The sequence below is a fragment of the Pseudogymnoascus verrucosus genome (genome assembly GCF_001662655.1).
Source record: "Pseudogymnoascus verrucosus strain UAMH 10579 unplaced genomic scaffold scaffold_50, whole genome shotgun sequence".
NCBI lineage: Eukaryota > Fungi > Ascomycota > Leotiomycetes > Thelebolales > Thelebolaceae > Pseudogymnoascus > Pseudogymnoascus verrucosus.
In genome coordinates this window covers 134,371-149,275 of record NW_017263701.1, presented here as the reverse complement: position 1 = coordinate 149,275, position 14,905 = coordinate 134,371, and the positions used below count along the sequence as shown (strand labels likewise).

The window sequence follows — 14,905 nt, the reverse complement described above, 5'->3', positions numbered from 1 at the left end:
CCACCCCCTACCCCTATGCAGGACGTCCGGTCTATATAGCGCTTAATACGAGTACATTTTAATTCAAAAGGCTAGATGGTCTAGTGGTAAGATGCCCGTCTCTCAATTATCAACCGGTTTTGGATACATCAAAACTCGCCTTCGGCAAGCCCCCGAGTTTGAGGTTGAGAACCGACGGGAGACCCCAGTTCGAATCTGGGTCTGGCTATGTTTCTTGCAATTTTTTGGCCTATTTTTGCCTATTTTGAAGAGGGAGGTTTTACGTTCAAGTCGTCGATGAGGCTTATTGACTGAGGCTTGTGAGGCGGCTGTGTGGCTTCTCACTTTTGTCGCACGCACCCACAGCCACGGAGTTTGAACAACGGCCATTATTTTGGCATTCTACACATCTACGGCTTCTATTTTTTGAACAATTGTTCTACACATATATCACAATAAGTTATAAGTTGTTTAATCGTGTATATATTCCTCTCTATAGTAAAGGTAGGTAGGCGTCCACCAAGAACAATCTTGGCCGTGGAACTTACAACCCGCCCACGATTCTAATAATCACTCGCCTCACTTAATACCTGAAGCAGTCCCCACGCCGGATCATTCAGACTGCGGCCCAGGATACTACCGAGTCTTCCCCCCAGGTATTTCCATTCGTAATCATCTGCACTACATGACATAAATCGTGTACAATCAACATGCTCAGAGCTTCAGTCACTGTCTTCGTCGTCTTCATCATCATCGCTATCTTCTTCCTCCGCTTCCTCCAGCCACGCAATGAAGCCACCTGCCATCGTCCTGACACGTATCATGTGCTCGGTTTCGCTGCTCTTAGGGTCCTTCCACCATGCCTCGAAGCCCTCCTCTTCGATGACTTCTAGGTCGTAAAACTCCTTGCAGAGACTGAAGAGGACAGCCTCTCCCTTATCACGATTGCAGAGGTCCTTTTGGAAGCTCGTGAGGAGATCAGCCTGGTCTCCGACACGCTTGTCCCTACCGAGGGCAACATCAGACAGGAACGCCGTGGCGCCTTCCTGTGCAAGTGTCTGTTTGACGGCCTTGAGCGGCTCAGCACCACCCTCGATGAGCTGCACAATGCGCTTGATGAAACCGACTGCAATGGCACGGTGCATGTGGTGGTCAGTGGCGTTATTACTGAGACGAAGGGAAGTGAATTCTACACGGGTGTTGTGGAAGTCGCCGCTCTCGCTCAAAGTCTTGAACACATCCGCAACAGCGTCCTTGTGGAAGTTTGCGCCACTTGACTCGTCTCCCGAGGCCTCATCATCAGATACCGCGCTTGCGAAACTTGAGTGTCGGGAGCGTGCCTCGGCTTCATCCTCGTCAGAGCCTGCATCGGATCCGATCTGGGAATACGAGTCTTCGGCGATGTTGAGGTGTGCAGTGCTGTAGATAAGGGTGCTGAGAAGATCACGGCAGATATCCTTCTCATCCTCTTCAGCATCTTCGTAGGCATAACCATCGCCTCCTTCACCGACAATAGCGGTGTCTGCTGGCACTCGTGCAAGAGGCTCGCCATCAACGTCTTCGCGCTTGCGCTTTGCTCTAGTTATGCGCTCGCCGGCCTTGACTGTAGTGTTGCTGCCGATTCGAACGGAATATGAAATGAGTGATCCTTCGAGGATGGCTGCGGATTTGCCAATCGCAGCTTCACTGGCGATAATGGACTTCTGGATGTGCGCCCCATCCTCTACGACAACATCGTCCCAGATATAGGAGTCCTCGATGACGACGTTCTTGCCGATTTGACACCTACGGCCAATGATAGAGTTGCTGATAACTGTGCCGTCGCCGATACTGGTTGCTCTCCCGAGTACCGTCTTCTTGCCGACCTTGCAGCTGCGGGCAAGGATAACACCGTCTTCCTTGATTATACCACCAGCGCCACGGTTATACTTTTGATCAATGACCCAGTTGTTGTCAGGAATCATTGGGAACGTCCATCGCCCAAGGATGTCCTTGCTGACGCAGTCATACATCTGGAGCGTGCTAGCTCTTGCAGCGTAATGCTTGTCGACGATTTCAATATGGATAGTCTTTCCATTGAGTTCGTAATCCTTCAGGATATTGTGAAGGAATTGGGATCGTGGCTTCTCTGCGTCGAACGACTCTGACCAAAGAGCCAAGACGTCTGGAGTGCAGATATCGATTCCCGTGTCAATCAAATCGCCACGCATCTCAAACTCAGGCTCCTCCAGTACCTCGACTGGCAGGTCAATGTATTTCCTCTCGTCGAATGGAGTCATCTCATCATAGTGAAGAATGCGAACTTTGCGTGGGTTGTTGACAAACACTGGGACAACCGCTTTAGGCTTCGCCCGGTGTAGCCCAGGCCCGCCGTATCTTGTGATGACCGTCATGATCGCGTTCTTATCGTCGGTCCTTCTCGTTCGGTGCTTCTGGAGTATGGGGCCGATAGGTAAGTTCGAGACAACGTCGGCGTAAGTCAAGAGGAAGTCGCCAGTAATGATACCGCGGCTATCAATCATTCTCATGGCATCTCCGTATGAAGTGGACTGAGAATGAATGAACTCAAGGCTTGAGAATGGCGAGGCGAAGGAGGTCGCAGGGTTCCATTTTGAAGCCAGCAAATATGCTTCCACTTCAAATGTATGCGCCGTGCAGTAGACAATGACCTCTCTGATCCCGTTGAAAGAAAGAAACTCCAAGGTATAGTCAATCATTGGCGTGTTGCCGATTGGAAGAAGACACTTTTTTCATATTAGCCAATGTAATGCTATACAAATTGCAAGATCGCCGCGCATCTAGATCTGAACGTCGCATGGGCAGAACTCACTCTTGGTCGCTCCAGTGAGAATGGGAGGAAGCGCGTCTCGAACGAGTCTGTCAAAACCTGGCGCAAGTTAGAATAAGATAAATTAATAGCTAATAGATATTACATACCACTGCCTGGAACGTCTCCTCGCGCTCATCAGCCTTCTTCGCCTTTGGCGCCATCTTCTTGCCCTTGGCCGCCGGTTTTGTGTTGTTCTTCTGTTGCCCCGCCATGGCTACTGATTTCTTGTCCTCCTTGGGCCGCTGGAAATCCGATTAGCGCCGCGCCGAGAAAACGCGTCCAAGAAATAAGGGCCTATAAGCTTCCAATCGTCATAAACTCGTGGCTGCGCCGCATATACAACGGCTTGAAATACAAAGAGAGACGTCGACCGCATATAAATTTCCCGATTGTTACTCACCCAGAATAGTTCATCGGAAAAACTCTTTCTCCGAGCCGATGAACGGCCGTCGCTTGGCAGCGGATCCATCCCCAGGTATCCTACCAGGTAACCTTGTGACTGGTAGCTAGATGATCACGATGCACACAGCAGTTCACAGCAACAGATACTGCAAAACCGCCTCGAAGTTGCGTTGAAACGACATAAATAACTGGGATGATGTCTGATGTGTGTTATTTCTTTGAGAAGTAATGTTTGCTGGCGTCAATACCAGGTCCTTCTCTGGGCGAAATCGCGCTAGCAATAACACACCCCGCTACAATCAACAGCTCTCCTAGCAGGATGGCCTCACACATATTATCGCGGTTCCTACCGTCTAACAACATGGCACCGTCGATCTACGAAGACTTGAGGGCTGGCGACCATGGGATGTCAGACCCCGGAGATATCGAAGAGCGAGCTGCCATGGCCATCGACGAGGAGAACCTTTCAACCCGATACCAAGACTACGAGCTCCATGAAGACCTCTTCGACGGTCATGAAAGCCGCATGACGACAGAAAGCACAGCATTTCTTGCACAGCAAGTAAGAAAGAAACCACACAAGAGTCCCGGCAGGGATCGGAGGTCGAAGGGTGGCGCCAAAGCCAAATGGCTATCGCGCTCACCGAGGATGCTGGGCGATGATGGCGACGATGACGTTCCAGCTTCTTTACTGATCGAAGAAGAAGAGGAGGGTGGAGGACCAAGTCATCCAGCGGCCCAACAACACTCCCCGCGACCAGCTAAGATTGCTCCCATAACAGGAACTGCAACACAAAACGCCCAGGCTCGATGGGCTGCAGTACAAGAGCAGCAACGGCTGCACGATGACATAGGAACCACTCGGCCAAAGGCAGCTGTTCCCAAACCCGGGATATTCTCTGCGAGTCGAAAAGAGAGGGCGATGTGGATGTGGATAAACGTCACAAACTTGGATCGGTTTATGGGAGAGATTTATGCATATTATCGTGGGGCTGGGATATGGCCCATATGCCTGGACAGGCTGCTCAACCTTCTACGCATTGTATTCGTTGCGACGTTTACAACCTTCCTCACACAGTGTGTCGATTACAGCAAGATAAGGCATAGCACATCTATGTCACAAATTGTTGTCCCACAATGCACGAAAAACATGTCTGGGATGCCAAACTTTGCGATATGGCTGTTGGTATTATATCTCATATATCAATCCATATTAGATATTGTCGACATCTCCCGCTTGAGGAGGATGCAGGACTTCTATCTGTACCTGTTGGAAATCCCTGAGAGCGACATGCAGACGATATCGTGGCAGGAGATAGTGGCGAGGCTGATGAACCTGCGCGATTCGAATCCGATTCTAGCAGACAAGGTTTCACCAGCACTACGCCACTTCATGGGCACTCAGTCTAAGCAACGCTTGGACGCCCATGATATCGCCAACAGGTTGATGAGGAAGGAGAACTACCTTATTGCGTTGTTCAACAAGGAAATTCTTGACTTGACTCTCCCCATCCCGTTTTTCAGAAATCGCCAGCTGTTTTCGAGGACCATTCAGTGGAACTTGAACTTCTGTATCCTCGATTTCATATTTACCCCTGAAGGGCAAATTCAGCAGATGGTGCTGAAGGATAGCAAGAGACGGCAATTAAGCGACGCTCTTCGCAGCAGGTTTCTGTTCGCGGGGTTGATGAACATTATCTGTGCGCCTGTTATTGTCTTATACACACTTATTGTGTATTTCTTCCAGTATTTCAATGTAAGTATTGCGTCTGCCTCGAATTTCATCTGCTTACAAGACTATAGGAATACCACAAGAATCCGGCGGCACTTGGGTCGCGACAGTACACCCCACTCGCGGAATGGAAGTTTAGGGAGTTCAACGAACTCCCTCACCTCTTCGACAACCGCGTAAACATGTCCTACCCATTCGCATCACGCTACGTCGAGCAGTTCCCCAAGATCATGACCGTCCAAATAGCACGATTCGTCGCCTTCGTCGCCGGCGGCATAGTCTCCATCCTCGCCCTCGCCTCCATCATCGACCCCGAGCTCTTCCTCGGTTTCGAAATCACCCCCGACCGCACCGTTCTCTTCTACCTCGGCGTAATGGGCACCCTCTGGGCCGTGGCCCACGGCGCCGTGCCCCCTGACAACCAAGTCTTCGACCCGGAATACGCCCTCCGCAACGTGATCGACTACACGCACTACATGCCGAAGCAGTGGAAAGACCGGCTCCACACCGACGAAGTCAAGCGCGAGTTCGCGGAACTATATCAGATGAAAATAGTCATCTTCCTCGAGGAGGTACTGAGTATCATATTCACCCCCTTGGTGCTCTGGTTCACCCTCCCCAAATGCAGCGATCGCATCATCGACTTCTTCCGCGAATTCACAGTCCACGTCGATGGTCTCGGCTACGTCTGCTCCTTCGCCGTGTTCGACTTCAAGAAAGGCGTAGGCGGCAGCGCCGTCCCCCCCGGAGCAGGGAACGCCGCAGAAGGGTTGAGAGATGAATATTACTCCACCAAGCACGGCAAGATGGCTGCGTCCTACTACGGCTTCTTAGATAACTACGCTACGAACCCCAAGACTGGAATCCCAGGCCACGTGCCCCCGGGCATAAAACACCAATTCCACCCCCCTCCCTCCTTTCCAGGGTTGATGTCCCCATCTCTCACGGCGGACATGCAGACTTCCCGCCTTGGCGGTCAACATCAACATAAATCCCGTCCTGCGGGCGCAGGGCTAATACCAAGTCGCACACCGCGCTTCCCATCCACCCCCGCCGCGGCGCACGCATCGCCTATGCCCTCTATGCTACTCGACCCGCACCACCAGCCCTCAACTACTGGCTTCGGCGGCGGGGGTAAGAGTTTCCACGGCGGCCCGTCGGGGAGGTGGAGGGGTCAGCAGCCTAGGAGTATTATTGAACAGCCGCTTGAGGATGGGGAGGAGGAGGAGGCGCCCCCGGTGCCGTCGATGCCGAATGAGAGTAGTGGGCTTGATGCGTCTGTTTGGGAGACTTCGCCGGCGAGGAGTGGGATTGGAGCGGTGGAGGGGGGGGATGGGGGCGATGGGGATGATGGAGGGGTGGGAGGAGGGGTGTTGGGGTTGTTGTATCAGTTTCAGAAGGCGCAGACGGACACGAGGCCTGGTGTTAATATTTAAGGATGGGGGGGGGGGTTTGGTTGTTTAGAGCGTTTGTTTTTAAGAGGGGGGAGGTTGCGTTTATAGCGTTTTAGGGGCGTGCGTGGTTGTGTTTATAGGGGCAGGAGGGTGTTTGCTATTTTGGCGGGTGCTGGTGGTGTTGATGTGGCTTTGGGGGTTGGGATGGTGGGAGAGCATGTGATGGAGTAGAAGCGCATACCGAACATTCTCGGTGATGAATCGGGGATGCATCGGGGATACCGGGTACCTCGGGGCTGAGGTCGTATATTGCTATTTTTGTGGAGTGGAGCATCAAATCAAATCTGCCCTTCCTTTTATCGGAGGATAGAGGAGTAGAACAAATGAATTCGCCCATTACAAAGAATTGCCACGTCGTCTTTGATTGCGTGGACTCTTCTTAACCTCACTGTCGTATCACATGGCGCTTGTCCCATTCCCTCAACGCTTACCTGACTACTCCATGTATGACCAACATCGGTACGACCCAGTAACCGGCTGAGGAATAATCAGATCCGCGTTAATGTGCAGCTGCCTAAATCGACGCCCTTCGTTTGGTTTTTTGTGGAGTGGGTGGTGGTCTGTGTGGAGGGTTTATCAGATCGAATTTTCGCGCCAAGAGGGGGTATGTGTTGGCTGTTGCGAATGCCGAGAGGGGAGTGAGATGAGATAGGAGATTAGGGGCACAGGCTGGGAGATGGGGGAGAGGAGGGAGTAGATGAGGATATTATTGTATGAGGATTATAGAGTAGGAGTGTATATACTGATTATAGTGATCATTAGATCATTACTGTACTCTACAGAGTCACATTGTCGGACTCCTCGGTGTCTTTCCTACGCCCTCACTTACTCACTCACCCAACCCACGGCTTCACGGCTATATCTACCGCTTATGTCAGCCACCACCTCCTCGGCCCATCATTTCTCCCAACCCCTGTTCTTCCCTATCCGGTTTGGTGGTTAGTTTGTTAGGTTAGTGTAGAATCCCCTTCTGAACCCAGGCGAACCCAAGGTCAACTAGCGTCTCCAAAACAACCGCCGTTGGCTTTGTACTTGCAATTATTTTAGCTCCGTTCTCCGGTTTCCCAAATACTTATCCCTCGGAATTGGGCGAAGCAAACACAACATACTCTTTTTGAACAGAACGAAACGATTATATCCGCCTTTCGTCATTGGAGATAATATTGCTTCTCCCCCAAACCAACGACACATCAAACAAACGAACGCTTTTGAACGCCCGTCAAAGAGACACAGCTCACTACGTCTTTCTGTCGAACTAGCTCACCAGCGTCATCTTCTTCTCATCGCTTTCCCCAAAAGCGAACGGAGGAGACCCAGCGAACAGAAGCCTTATCCCCCGGGAATCCGTCAAATCGGGAACACTGGCGCTGCAACCAGAGGCTTACGGCGGTCCAGCGACCGCTGTAGGTATGGCTCAGAGCGCGAGCGATGTCCCGCTCGAGGAATATGAGTGAGTTGCCCAGGACTATCCCCCCAGCTGTCGGCAATTGGCTTACATGTGTGTTTGTTTAGTTATGAGGGTTTACCTCCGGTATGACACTTCTCGATAGATACAATGGGGCCAAAGATGGAGGGCTAATGAATGGGATACAGAATTTCAGCTTGTTGCAAAACATGACAGCCGGTGCGGTGGCGGGGATTGCTGTATGTTTCCGCCCTTTCGTCAACAGGACGCAGGGAGACTGACTTTTTGGAAATAGGAACACACAGTCATGTACCCCATCGACTCGATCAAGGTATGTTCTGTTGCGCACCAATATTTATTTCCGATTTCTGTCCCCAAGGGCCTTGGCTAACTCGGCACCAAAAACAGACTCGCACACAACTCCTCGGCGCCATCCAGCCACGCACGGTGTATAACATGAAATGGGCCATCGGGCTATGGAGAGGAATGTCTAGTGTTGTGGTGGGAGCAGGTTAGTTCTTATCCTTGATTTCTGTCTGGCAGTGACATTTTTTTTGACTGACGATATGCGATTTAGGTCCCGCACATGCGATTTACTTCGCGACCTACGAGGCTGTCAAGCACTTGATGGGCGGTAACCAGGCGGGACTCCACCACCCCCTCGCTGCTGCCACCAGCGGTGCCTGCGCTACCATCGCCAGCGACGCGCTCATGAACCCCTTTGATGGTAACCCTCCCCCCCCCCCCCCCCCCCAAGCCTCACTAACACCCCCCAGTCATCAAACAACGCATGCAAATCCACGGCTCCAAGAAGCTCTTCCGCACCATGCCCGACTGCGCCCGCTACGTCTTCCGCACCGAAGGCCTGCGCGCCTTCTACGTCTCCTACCCCACCACGCTCTCCATGACCGTCCCCTTCACTGCGCTCCAATTCCTCGCCTACGAATCGATATCCACCTCCATGAACCCGACCAAGGCCTACGACCCCGTCACGCACTGCGCAGCTGGCGCGGTAGCGGGAGGCTTCGCGGCGGCGCTGACGACGCCGATGGATGTGGTCAAGACGATGTTGCAGACGAGGGGGTCGGCGAGCGATGCGGCGCTGAGGAATGTTAATGGGTTTGTGGAGGGGTGTAAGTTGTTGCATCAAAGGGAGGGGTATAGGGGGTTCTTTAAGGGGGTGAAGCCCAGGGTTATTACGACGATGCCTAGTACGGCGATTTGTTGGTCGGGGTATGAGGCTTGCAAGTATGTTTTTCCCCGTCCCATTTTACTTTTTTTGTCATTCCTTTACTATTTTGATCGTCGCATACTAACAACCATAACCACAGGGCATACTTCATCCGTCGCAACGACTCAATCCTATAAACCACCCACCCATCACCCCCCCCCCCCAGCCCACGAGGCGCAGCACAGCCCCGAACATCCATAACCCGGCTCTCGCGCGCGCACACAAATCGTTATCTTCCCATTTAGCCTGACCACCACCACGCACCGCCAAGCGACATCGGAAGTCCCCCAAACCAAACCCCGAACGCGAAATACGTCCTTTTCCCTATGCATGCATGCATGCGTGTGTAACCACGTATCCCTGCCAAACCCCGGTCTTGGCGACACGGCTTCATCAGATAACGGCCCGGCGGCTTCGTCAGCGTCGTCAGCGCGGAGATATCTGATCCTCGGAGTCGGCGCGGGGTGCGGAGATACATACATACGGGCTTTTTTCGCCACCGGACCGACCGGGCGATTTGTTCGCATACGATAAGAAAAAAAACTGTACATACTGTTCCTATTCCTACTATTATTATTTTTGTGTCTCTCATGGCGCGCGCAAGCGTGCGCGCTAGGGGGTTTTCGGTTTTGTCTCTGTCTCTTTGTTTTCGGCGGGGGGTTGGTTGAACGTCGACGTTTTCATGAGTGGTTCTGCATGTATAGACAGTCTTCCTTGGGGTGGCGGGATGCGAAAGGGAGCTATTTGCTTGTTTTTGCCTGAGAAAAGAGGAGGAGGAGGAGGATGAGGGGCGTTTTTTTGAATTTTTTCAGGGACGATGGCGATGGATCGGACTGGAGTGTGTGTAGTGTATAAATATGATGAGGGGTCGGATTCGGATTCATAGCGTGTGGGGGGGGAGTGGAAAAGCTGATTCTTATCCGAATACTGGTTGATGGTGCATGTGATGTGATGTGAGAAGTTGGCCAATGCTTTGTTCTATCTATGCTTCGTATATATACCCCCCCCCCAAAACTGCCTACAACTCATCCTTCACCCCCTTAGTAGTCTCCGCCTCCATAGTCCTACTCTTCTCATTCCTCCCCTCTTCCTCCTCCAGTGTCCTACTCTTCTGGTTCTTGGCCCCCACCTCCTGCTCCCCCCCATTCTTCGCCGCCCTAAAAACCCCTGCAATCTCCTCATCATAAACCCCCCACTCCGGCACCTGCCTCCTAGCCCTCTCCAACTTCGGCTCCTTCGTCAACGGGTTATTACAAAGATCAATCGTCTTCGCCCCCGCGAGACTCTCATCACTACACCAAGTCTCGCACCACAACCACTCCTGCGGCAGACTAAAAATGGGAAGATGCGCCTGCATATGATTCGGCAGATCCTGGTCCAGGTTCGCCAGACTCCCTGGGTCGGCACTGAGTTGGTGGTATTGCTGCCTCAATCGGTCGCCGGCGGCGATCTCGCGGAAGCGGCGAAGGTCGACGACGTACAGGGCTGAGATGTGGTAGGGGAGCCCGCGCAGGAAGGATTTCCAGTACCCTTGTTTCCAGAAGCGGAAGCCTTCCATTTCGGTGCGGGAGTCGCACATGGGGGTGAAGCCGTAGGGGGCGCCTTGGAGGTCGATATCAACCAATTCCCGCATATCGGTACGCACGATTTGGTCTGCGTCGACGAAGATGACTTTATCGAGGGACAGGGGGAACAGGACGTCGAGGAAGAGGATTTTGTATCCCCAAATCTCGCGCTGCTTCTCGGACTGCGCGCGCAGCCAGTGAGGCCACTTATACGTCACCATCTCGTAGTCGAAGCCGTAGGCCGCGGCGAGGGAGGGGATGGATTGCTTGAAGGAGGGGGAGAGGAATTGTTCGATGAACCAGAATTTCACCGTGTGGTTCGTGTGCTTCATCACGCTGACCATCATGATGTTGAGCATGCGCTCGTAGAGGTGGCCGCTGGCGACGGAGAAGATGTTGATTTCCGCTTGCGTGGTTTGCACCGCGGTGGTGGACTTCTTGCTGCCGAAGTTGAGGATGTTTTGGGCGAGCTTGCGGCCCTTGCTGACGATGTCGTCTTTTAGGTCTGTGGTAGGCTCGAGGACGTCTTCGGTTTCTTGGCCGGGGTTGCGGGAGAGTTGCGGGAAGAGGGTCAGGCCTTGGAAGCTGATGAGGGAGATTTCGGTGGTTTCGTCTGGTTGTGCGGCATCGCGTCCTGAGGCTCCGAGGGTGTCGATGCTGTAAATCTTGGAGCTGGGGCCCTCTTGGAGATTTATCTTGTAGAATCCTGGATTCGCCTTGAATTGGAAGTAACCAAGGTTGGCCATGATGATGGTATCGGCAAAGTGGGCATCGGCTGCAGTACCCAAGAGAAGTTGGGCCCCTCTTGGAGCTTGTCCGGTCTCCTTCTCTGATGAGTGTCCTTCGATTAGGATGTGCTGTAACTCGTAGACAGCATTGACATCGCCGTTAACGGAACTCAACTTGATGTTGTCCAAATCGGTAACAGATTGCTTCGGTGCTACAAGCCATGGAGCTGGCACATCCATGCCCACTGTCAGCAGAGCTTCCTGAGGAACGCTCACAAACTGCGCTTTGATATCCTTCAAACTGCCATCGGCATTAAACATCGGCTTTGACTCTAGGACATAACGGTAGAAGCGCTTGATCGGGATCTCCTTGAGTATATCCTTAGGGTTGAGAAACAGTTTCAGGTATACTCCATCTAGCTCCGACAGCACCTTCAAGATTGGAATCGAGCGCTGGGATTCCTGACTCGCCGGGTCCAGCGCGACTTGAATATGAATAGAAGCAGTGGACTCATCACCGATTTCAATCGCCGTAAACTCGGATTTCCAGGCCTTGAAGGAGTCGATTCTCAAAGTAGACGCTTGCTCGAAAATTCCCTCGGGGACATTGGAAATAAACGACAAAGTCACAAGTGATGTGAGTTTAGAGCTCGCCAGCGGGTCGCTGATTGCATCGGAGAATCCGAGAGCTTTAACAGCCGCCAAAACAGGCTTGATTCTCTTGGTTCGCTCAAAGCTGAGGAGCTGGTCCAATTCATTGACTCCGAGCTCGACCTCGTTCGGAATTGGGCCGACCAATCGACCATTTAACAGAAGTCCTTGTTGACCAGGTTTTAGTCCCAACGATCCCACAAGGCCTTCTATCGCGGACCATTTTTCCGAGATCTGTGTTGTAATCTGCCTTTCTTCATCGCCAGCGGTTATTGACACCGCTTCGACAAGGCTATCCAAATCATCGACAGATTTCAGTGGTTGGAACGATCTTTTAGCCATATACTCGTGTACGCTCAAGATTCCTGCTGGAGACTCTGAACTGGGGACAATAACAAGTTCAACTGAAGGGTTCTTCTTGATGAACTCAGCTGCCGCCATTAAAAGCCGTTTGCCTTGTGCGCTCTCCACGTCAGCTATCAGAATCATGTATGCCCAGTCATCTTGCACAGTGGAGGGGTCGCTTTTCATAACAGGAAGGCCTTCCAATGCCTCGGCATAATCAGAGTAAATGGCGTTGACATCAAACAGTTGAAGATCTTTGTCGTTCTCCGGCATGAGAAAGGGGTTTCGGCCAGAAGCGGCATCGTGCAGGTACAGCATTGGAGGCCAGTGATCATCAGTCACGGTATTTTCGAAAACTGCCTGCTGCATAAGTCGGAGATCCATCTGAACACGCTGGCTCATCCCTTGCATCCAGGTCTCATCGCGCGGCACAGCAGCTCCATTCACAAACACCGGGGGTACTTTGTCGTTTGCTCCAAGTCTGGCGCTCCATTGTTTCGAATGTTCGATTGACCCGTTTGCTTCATCTGCGTCCAGGACCTCTTCCAATGATTTGGCTACTTTGTCGCCCAGGAGTTTACGCTCCTCGATTGCAGCTTCAAAATTGGCATTTCTCGACGATGGAGTTCCCTTCGAGGCAAAATATCCGTTGAGGTAGGCCACCATAGTTGACAAACCGTAACTGTCCAGTAGGTAATAGGCAATCTTGGCCTGTTCAAGAGCAGCATTGGAGTTTGTCAGCGGTACCAGACCGAATCGTAACGGCAATGCCCTTTTAACAAATTCTGATAGTTGGGTGACGACGAGTTCTACATCCTCAAGATTTGACAAGTCGACGGGGAAAACCAGATTGAACAGGTCTTTCCGTACTTGAGGCAATTGCCCTGGATATCCTGCTTGTAAAAGCTGCAGAGCTATCAGTAAACCCCAAAGTTAATATTTGCAATTCCCACATACCGTTCTAACAGTTGTCATCCATCCGTCATAGCGCTTGTCTTTTTCTATGTTGTTTAGCCATATGATGACATCTCCGTCGCTGTCCCTCCAATCAAACCTCGCAGGTTCACCGTCAGCCTTTGTAAAGGCAATATCTTTATGAGACAGGAGGCTGATCGTTTGCGACCCGGTCAACCCGAGCTGAGAAAACTTTTTCAAATGCTTCCTTTCCTTCCGCAGTATGTCAAGCATGCTGAAGGCATCCATGTGCCTCGCCGGTACTTGCAAACCATTGATCCAAACAACATTCGTACCGGCTGGCACTAGCTGACCGCGGTTATAAAGATGCTCCTCGGCAAAATCAGATGATACATTATGAGCGGCGATGGCCGATGAATATCTCGGAAAGTCTTGCGAGAGTCGAGTCAACACCTCAAAGGGGTTTTCGTTTTGCATAATAAAACTCGATGCTTTTAGCCCAAGAGAGACCAGTTCAGATGCCGAAAGCGGCTTCAAGTCCGCAAGTTCTTCATCCTCAAGAACAACTTCTGCCTTTGCCGACCCCACTTGCACTTGAGCCTCAGCTTCTCTATCATCAATGACTATGTAGTCTGTGCGCTTTAGAGCTAATTCGACACCATATCCACCGATGATAAGAGGCCTGGGTTCCTGAGCAGTCGGCTTCTTGTGGCGGATGCGGTATGATATCTCTTGTTTCTGTGCTTTTTGGATTAATTTTTTATGGAATTGGCTAAACTCCGGAGACGTAATATCAGCATAAAGAATGGAAGCTGGCGCGGACAGATTCCCAGTAATTCTATCAAATTGAAGCTGTTCAGTTCCTCTAGTTTATATTAGTGATAGTTGCATAAGACCCCAAAAATGATAAATGTCTCACCTTCGGCCATTATATGTGCCATGGGCCTCGTCTAGTGCCGGAGAGCAATGCTTCTTGCCCCCAAAGAGAACCCATGCGAGGCATGATGAATCGTCTCCTGACGGCTCAATAGCGGTGTCGTAAAATTGGTATTGGGCTTCAATTCTTGGGGCAGAAGTCCGCAGAGAAAGCGCAAGACTATAGGATGCGAGTCCCTCTGAGTCGAGGTGTCCATCATCTCGGAGCACCTTCACGAAGGAGTTGTACAATTCAAGGTCTGTTCTCGCATCTTTAAAGTGTCCCTCTGCGATTCGGTCTAGTAATGGGAAGTATGAGGTTGAATTTTCGTCTCCGGCAGTTTCACTATGGCAATTTAGTAATGGTTATTGACCAATACCGGCATTGATGGACTCACAGCAACTCGATAAGATATGGCGCAGAGGTGAATGAAGCTGCCAACGCAACGTTTATAGTCGGGCTCGCCGAGACTTTAATAGACTGCAGACAGGAAAACGCGAGGGCGCTGCCAGTCAGGCTCCATATGTTCCCAAGCTGAACCATTGCGGTCTAATTTAGGTTCCTCACAGTCCAGGCCAAGGAAAGGTCAAGACGGATTGGGTTCCAAGAAAGCTTCCATATAACGAGTCCTCCTTCAAGAAAGAGATGGAACAGTAAACATGCCACAGCGATACATAGCCTACAATCTGGAAATTCGAAAGCTACAAAATATACAGCATAACCGCCTCCAGAGTACAAATAACTAACAAGGT

The 14,905-nt window shown here is 51.5% G+C and overlaps 4 protein-coding genes and 1 non-coding gene across 5 annotated transcripts; 3 read left to right on the top strand and 2 right to left on the bottom strand.

The window, feature by feature from the left end:
• Positions 1-69: 69 nt before the first annotated feature.
• Positions 70-209, top strand: VE01_08426 (the record flags this gene model as incomplete). Its single annotated transcript has 1 exon — positions 70-209. It is a non-coding gene; the product is annotated as a tRNA-Glu (tRNA).
• A 244-nt stretch (positions 210-453) lies between these two features.
• Positions 454-3,175, bottom strand: VE01_08425 (uncharacterized protein). The gene is made up of 3 exons (XM_018277850.2): positions 2,917-3,175; positions 2,810-2,866; positions 454-2,723 (listed from the first exon to the last, which is right to left on the bottom strand). Exons 1-3 carry the CDS (start codon positions 3,019-3,021, stop codon positions 702-704), a joined length of 2,184 nt encoding a protein of 727 aa, XP_018127015.1. The 5' UTR covers positions 3,022-3,175; the 3' UTR covers positions 454-701.
• A 133-nt stretch (positions 3,176-3,308) lies between these two features.
• On the top strand, positions 3,309-6,379 carry ATG9 (autophagy protein atg9; the record flags this gene model as incomplete). Its single annotated transcript, XM_018277849.2, has 2 exons — positions 3,309-4,967; positions 5,015-6,379. The coding sequence occupies exons 1-2, from the start codon at positions 3,531-3,533 to the stop codon at positions 6,377-6,379; spliced, it is 2,802 nt and encodes a 933-aa protein (XP_018127016.2). The 5' UTR covers positions 3,309-3,530.
• Positions 6,380-7,193: 814 nt separating this feature from the next.
• MRS3/4 (mitochondrial) lies at positions 7,194-9,953 on the top strand. Its single transcript, XM_018277848.2, has 8 exons — positions 7,194-7,847; positions 7,910-7,928; positions 7,991-8,041; positions 8,098-8,133; positions 8,211-8,313; positions 8,380-8,529; positions 8,579-9,050; positions 9,134-9,953. Exons 1-8 carry the CDS (start codon positions 7,807-7,809, stop codon positions 9,168-9,170), a joined length of 909 nt encoding a protein of 302 aa, XP_018127011.2. The 5' UTR covers positions 7,194-7,806; the 3' UTR covers positions 9,171-9,953.
• Positions 9,954-10,051: 98 nt separating this feature from the next.
• VE01_08422 (uncharacterized protein) lies at positions 10,052-14,900 on the bottom strand (the record flags this gene model as incomplete). Its single annotated transcript, XM_018277847.2, has 4 exons — positions 14,551-14,900; positions 14,157-14,498; positions 13,280-14,102; positions 10,052-13,228 (listed from the first exon to the last, which is right to left on the bottom strand). Exons 1-4 carry the CDS (start codon positions 14,694-14,696, stop codon positions 10,052-10,054), a joined length of 4,488 nt encoding a protein of 1,495 aa, XP_018127012.1. The 5' UTR covers positions 14,697-14,900.
• Positions 14,901-14,905: the final 5 nt, after the last annotated feature.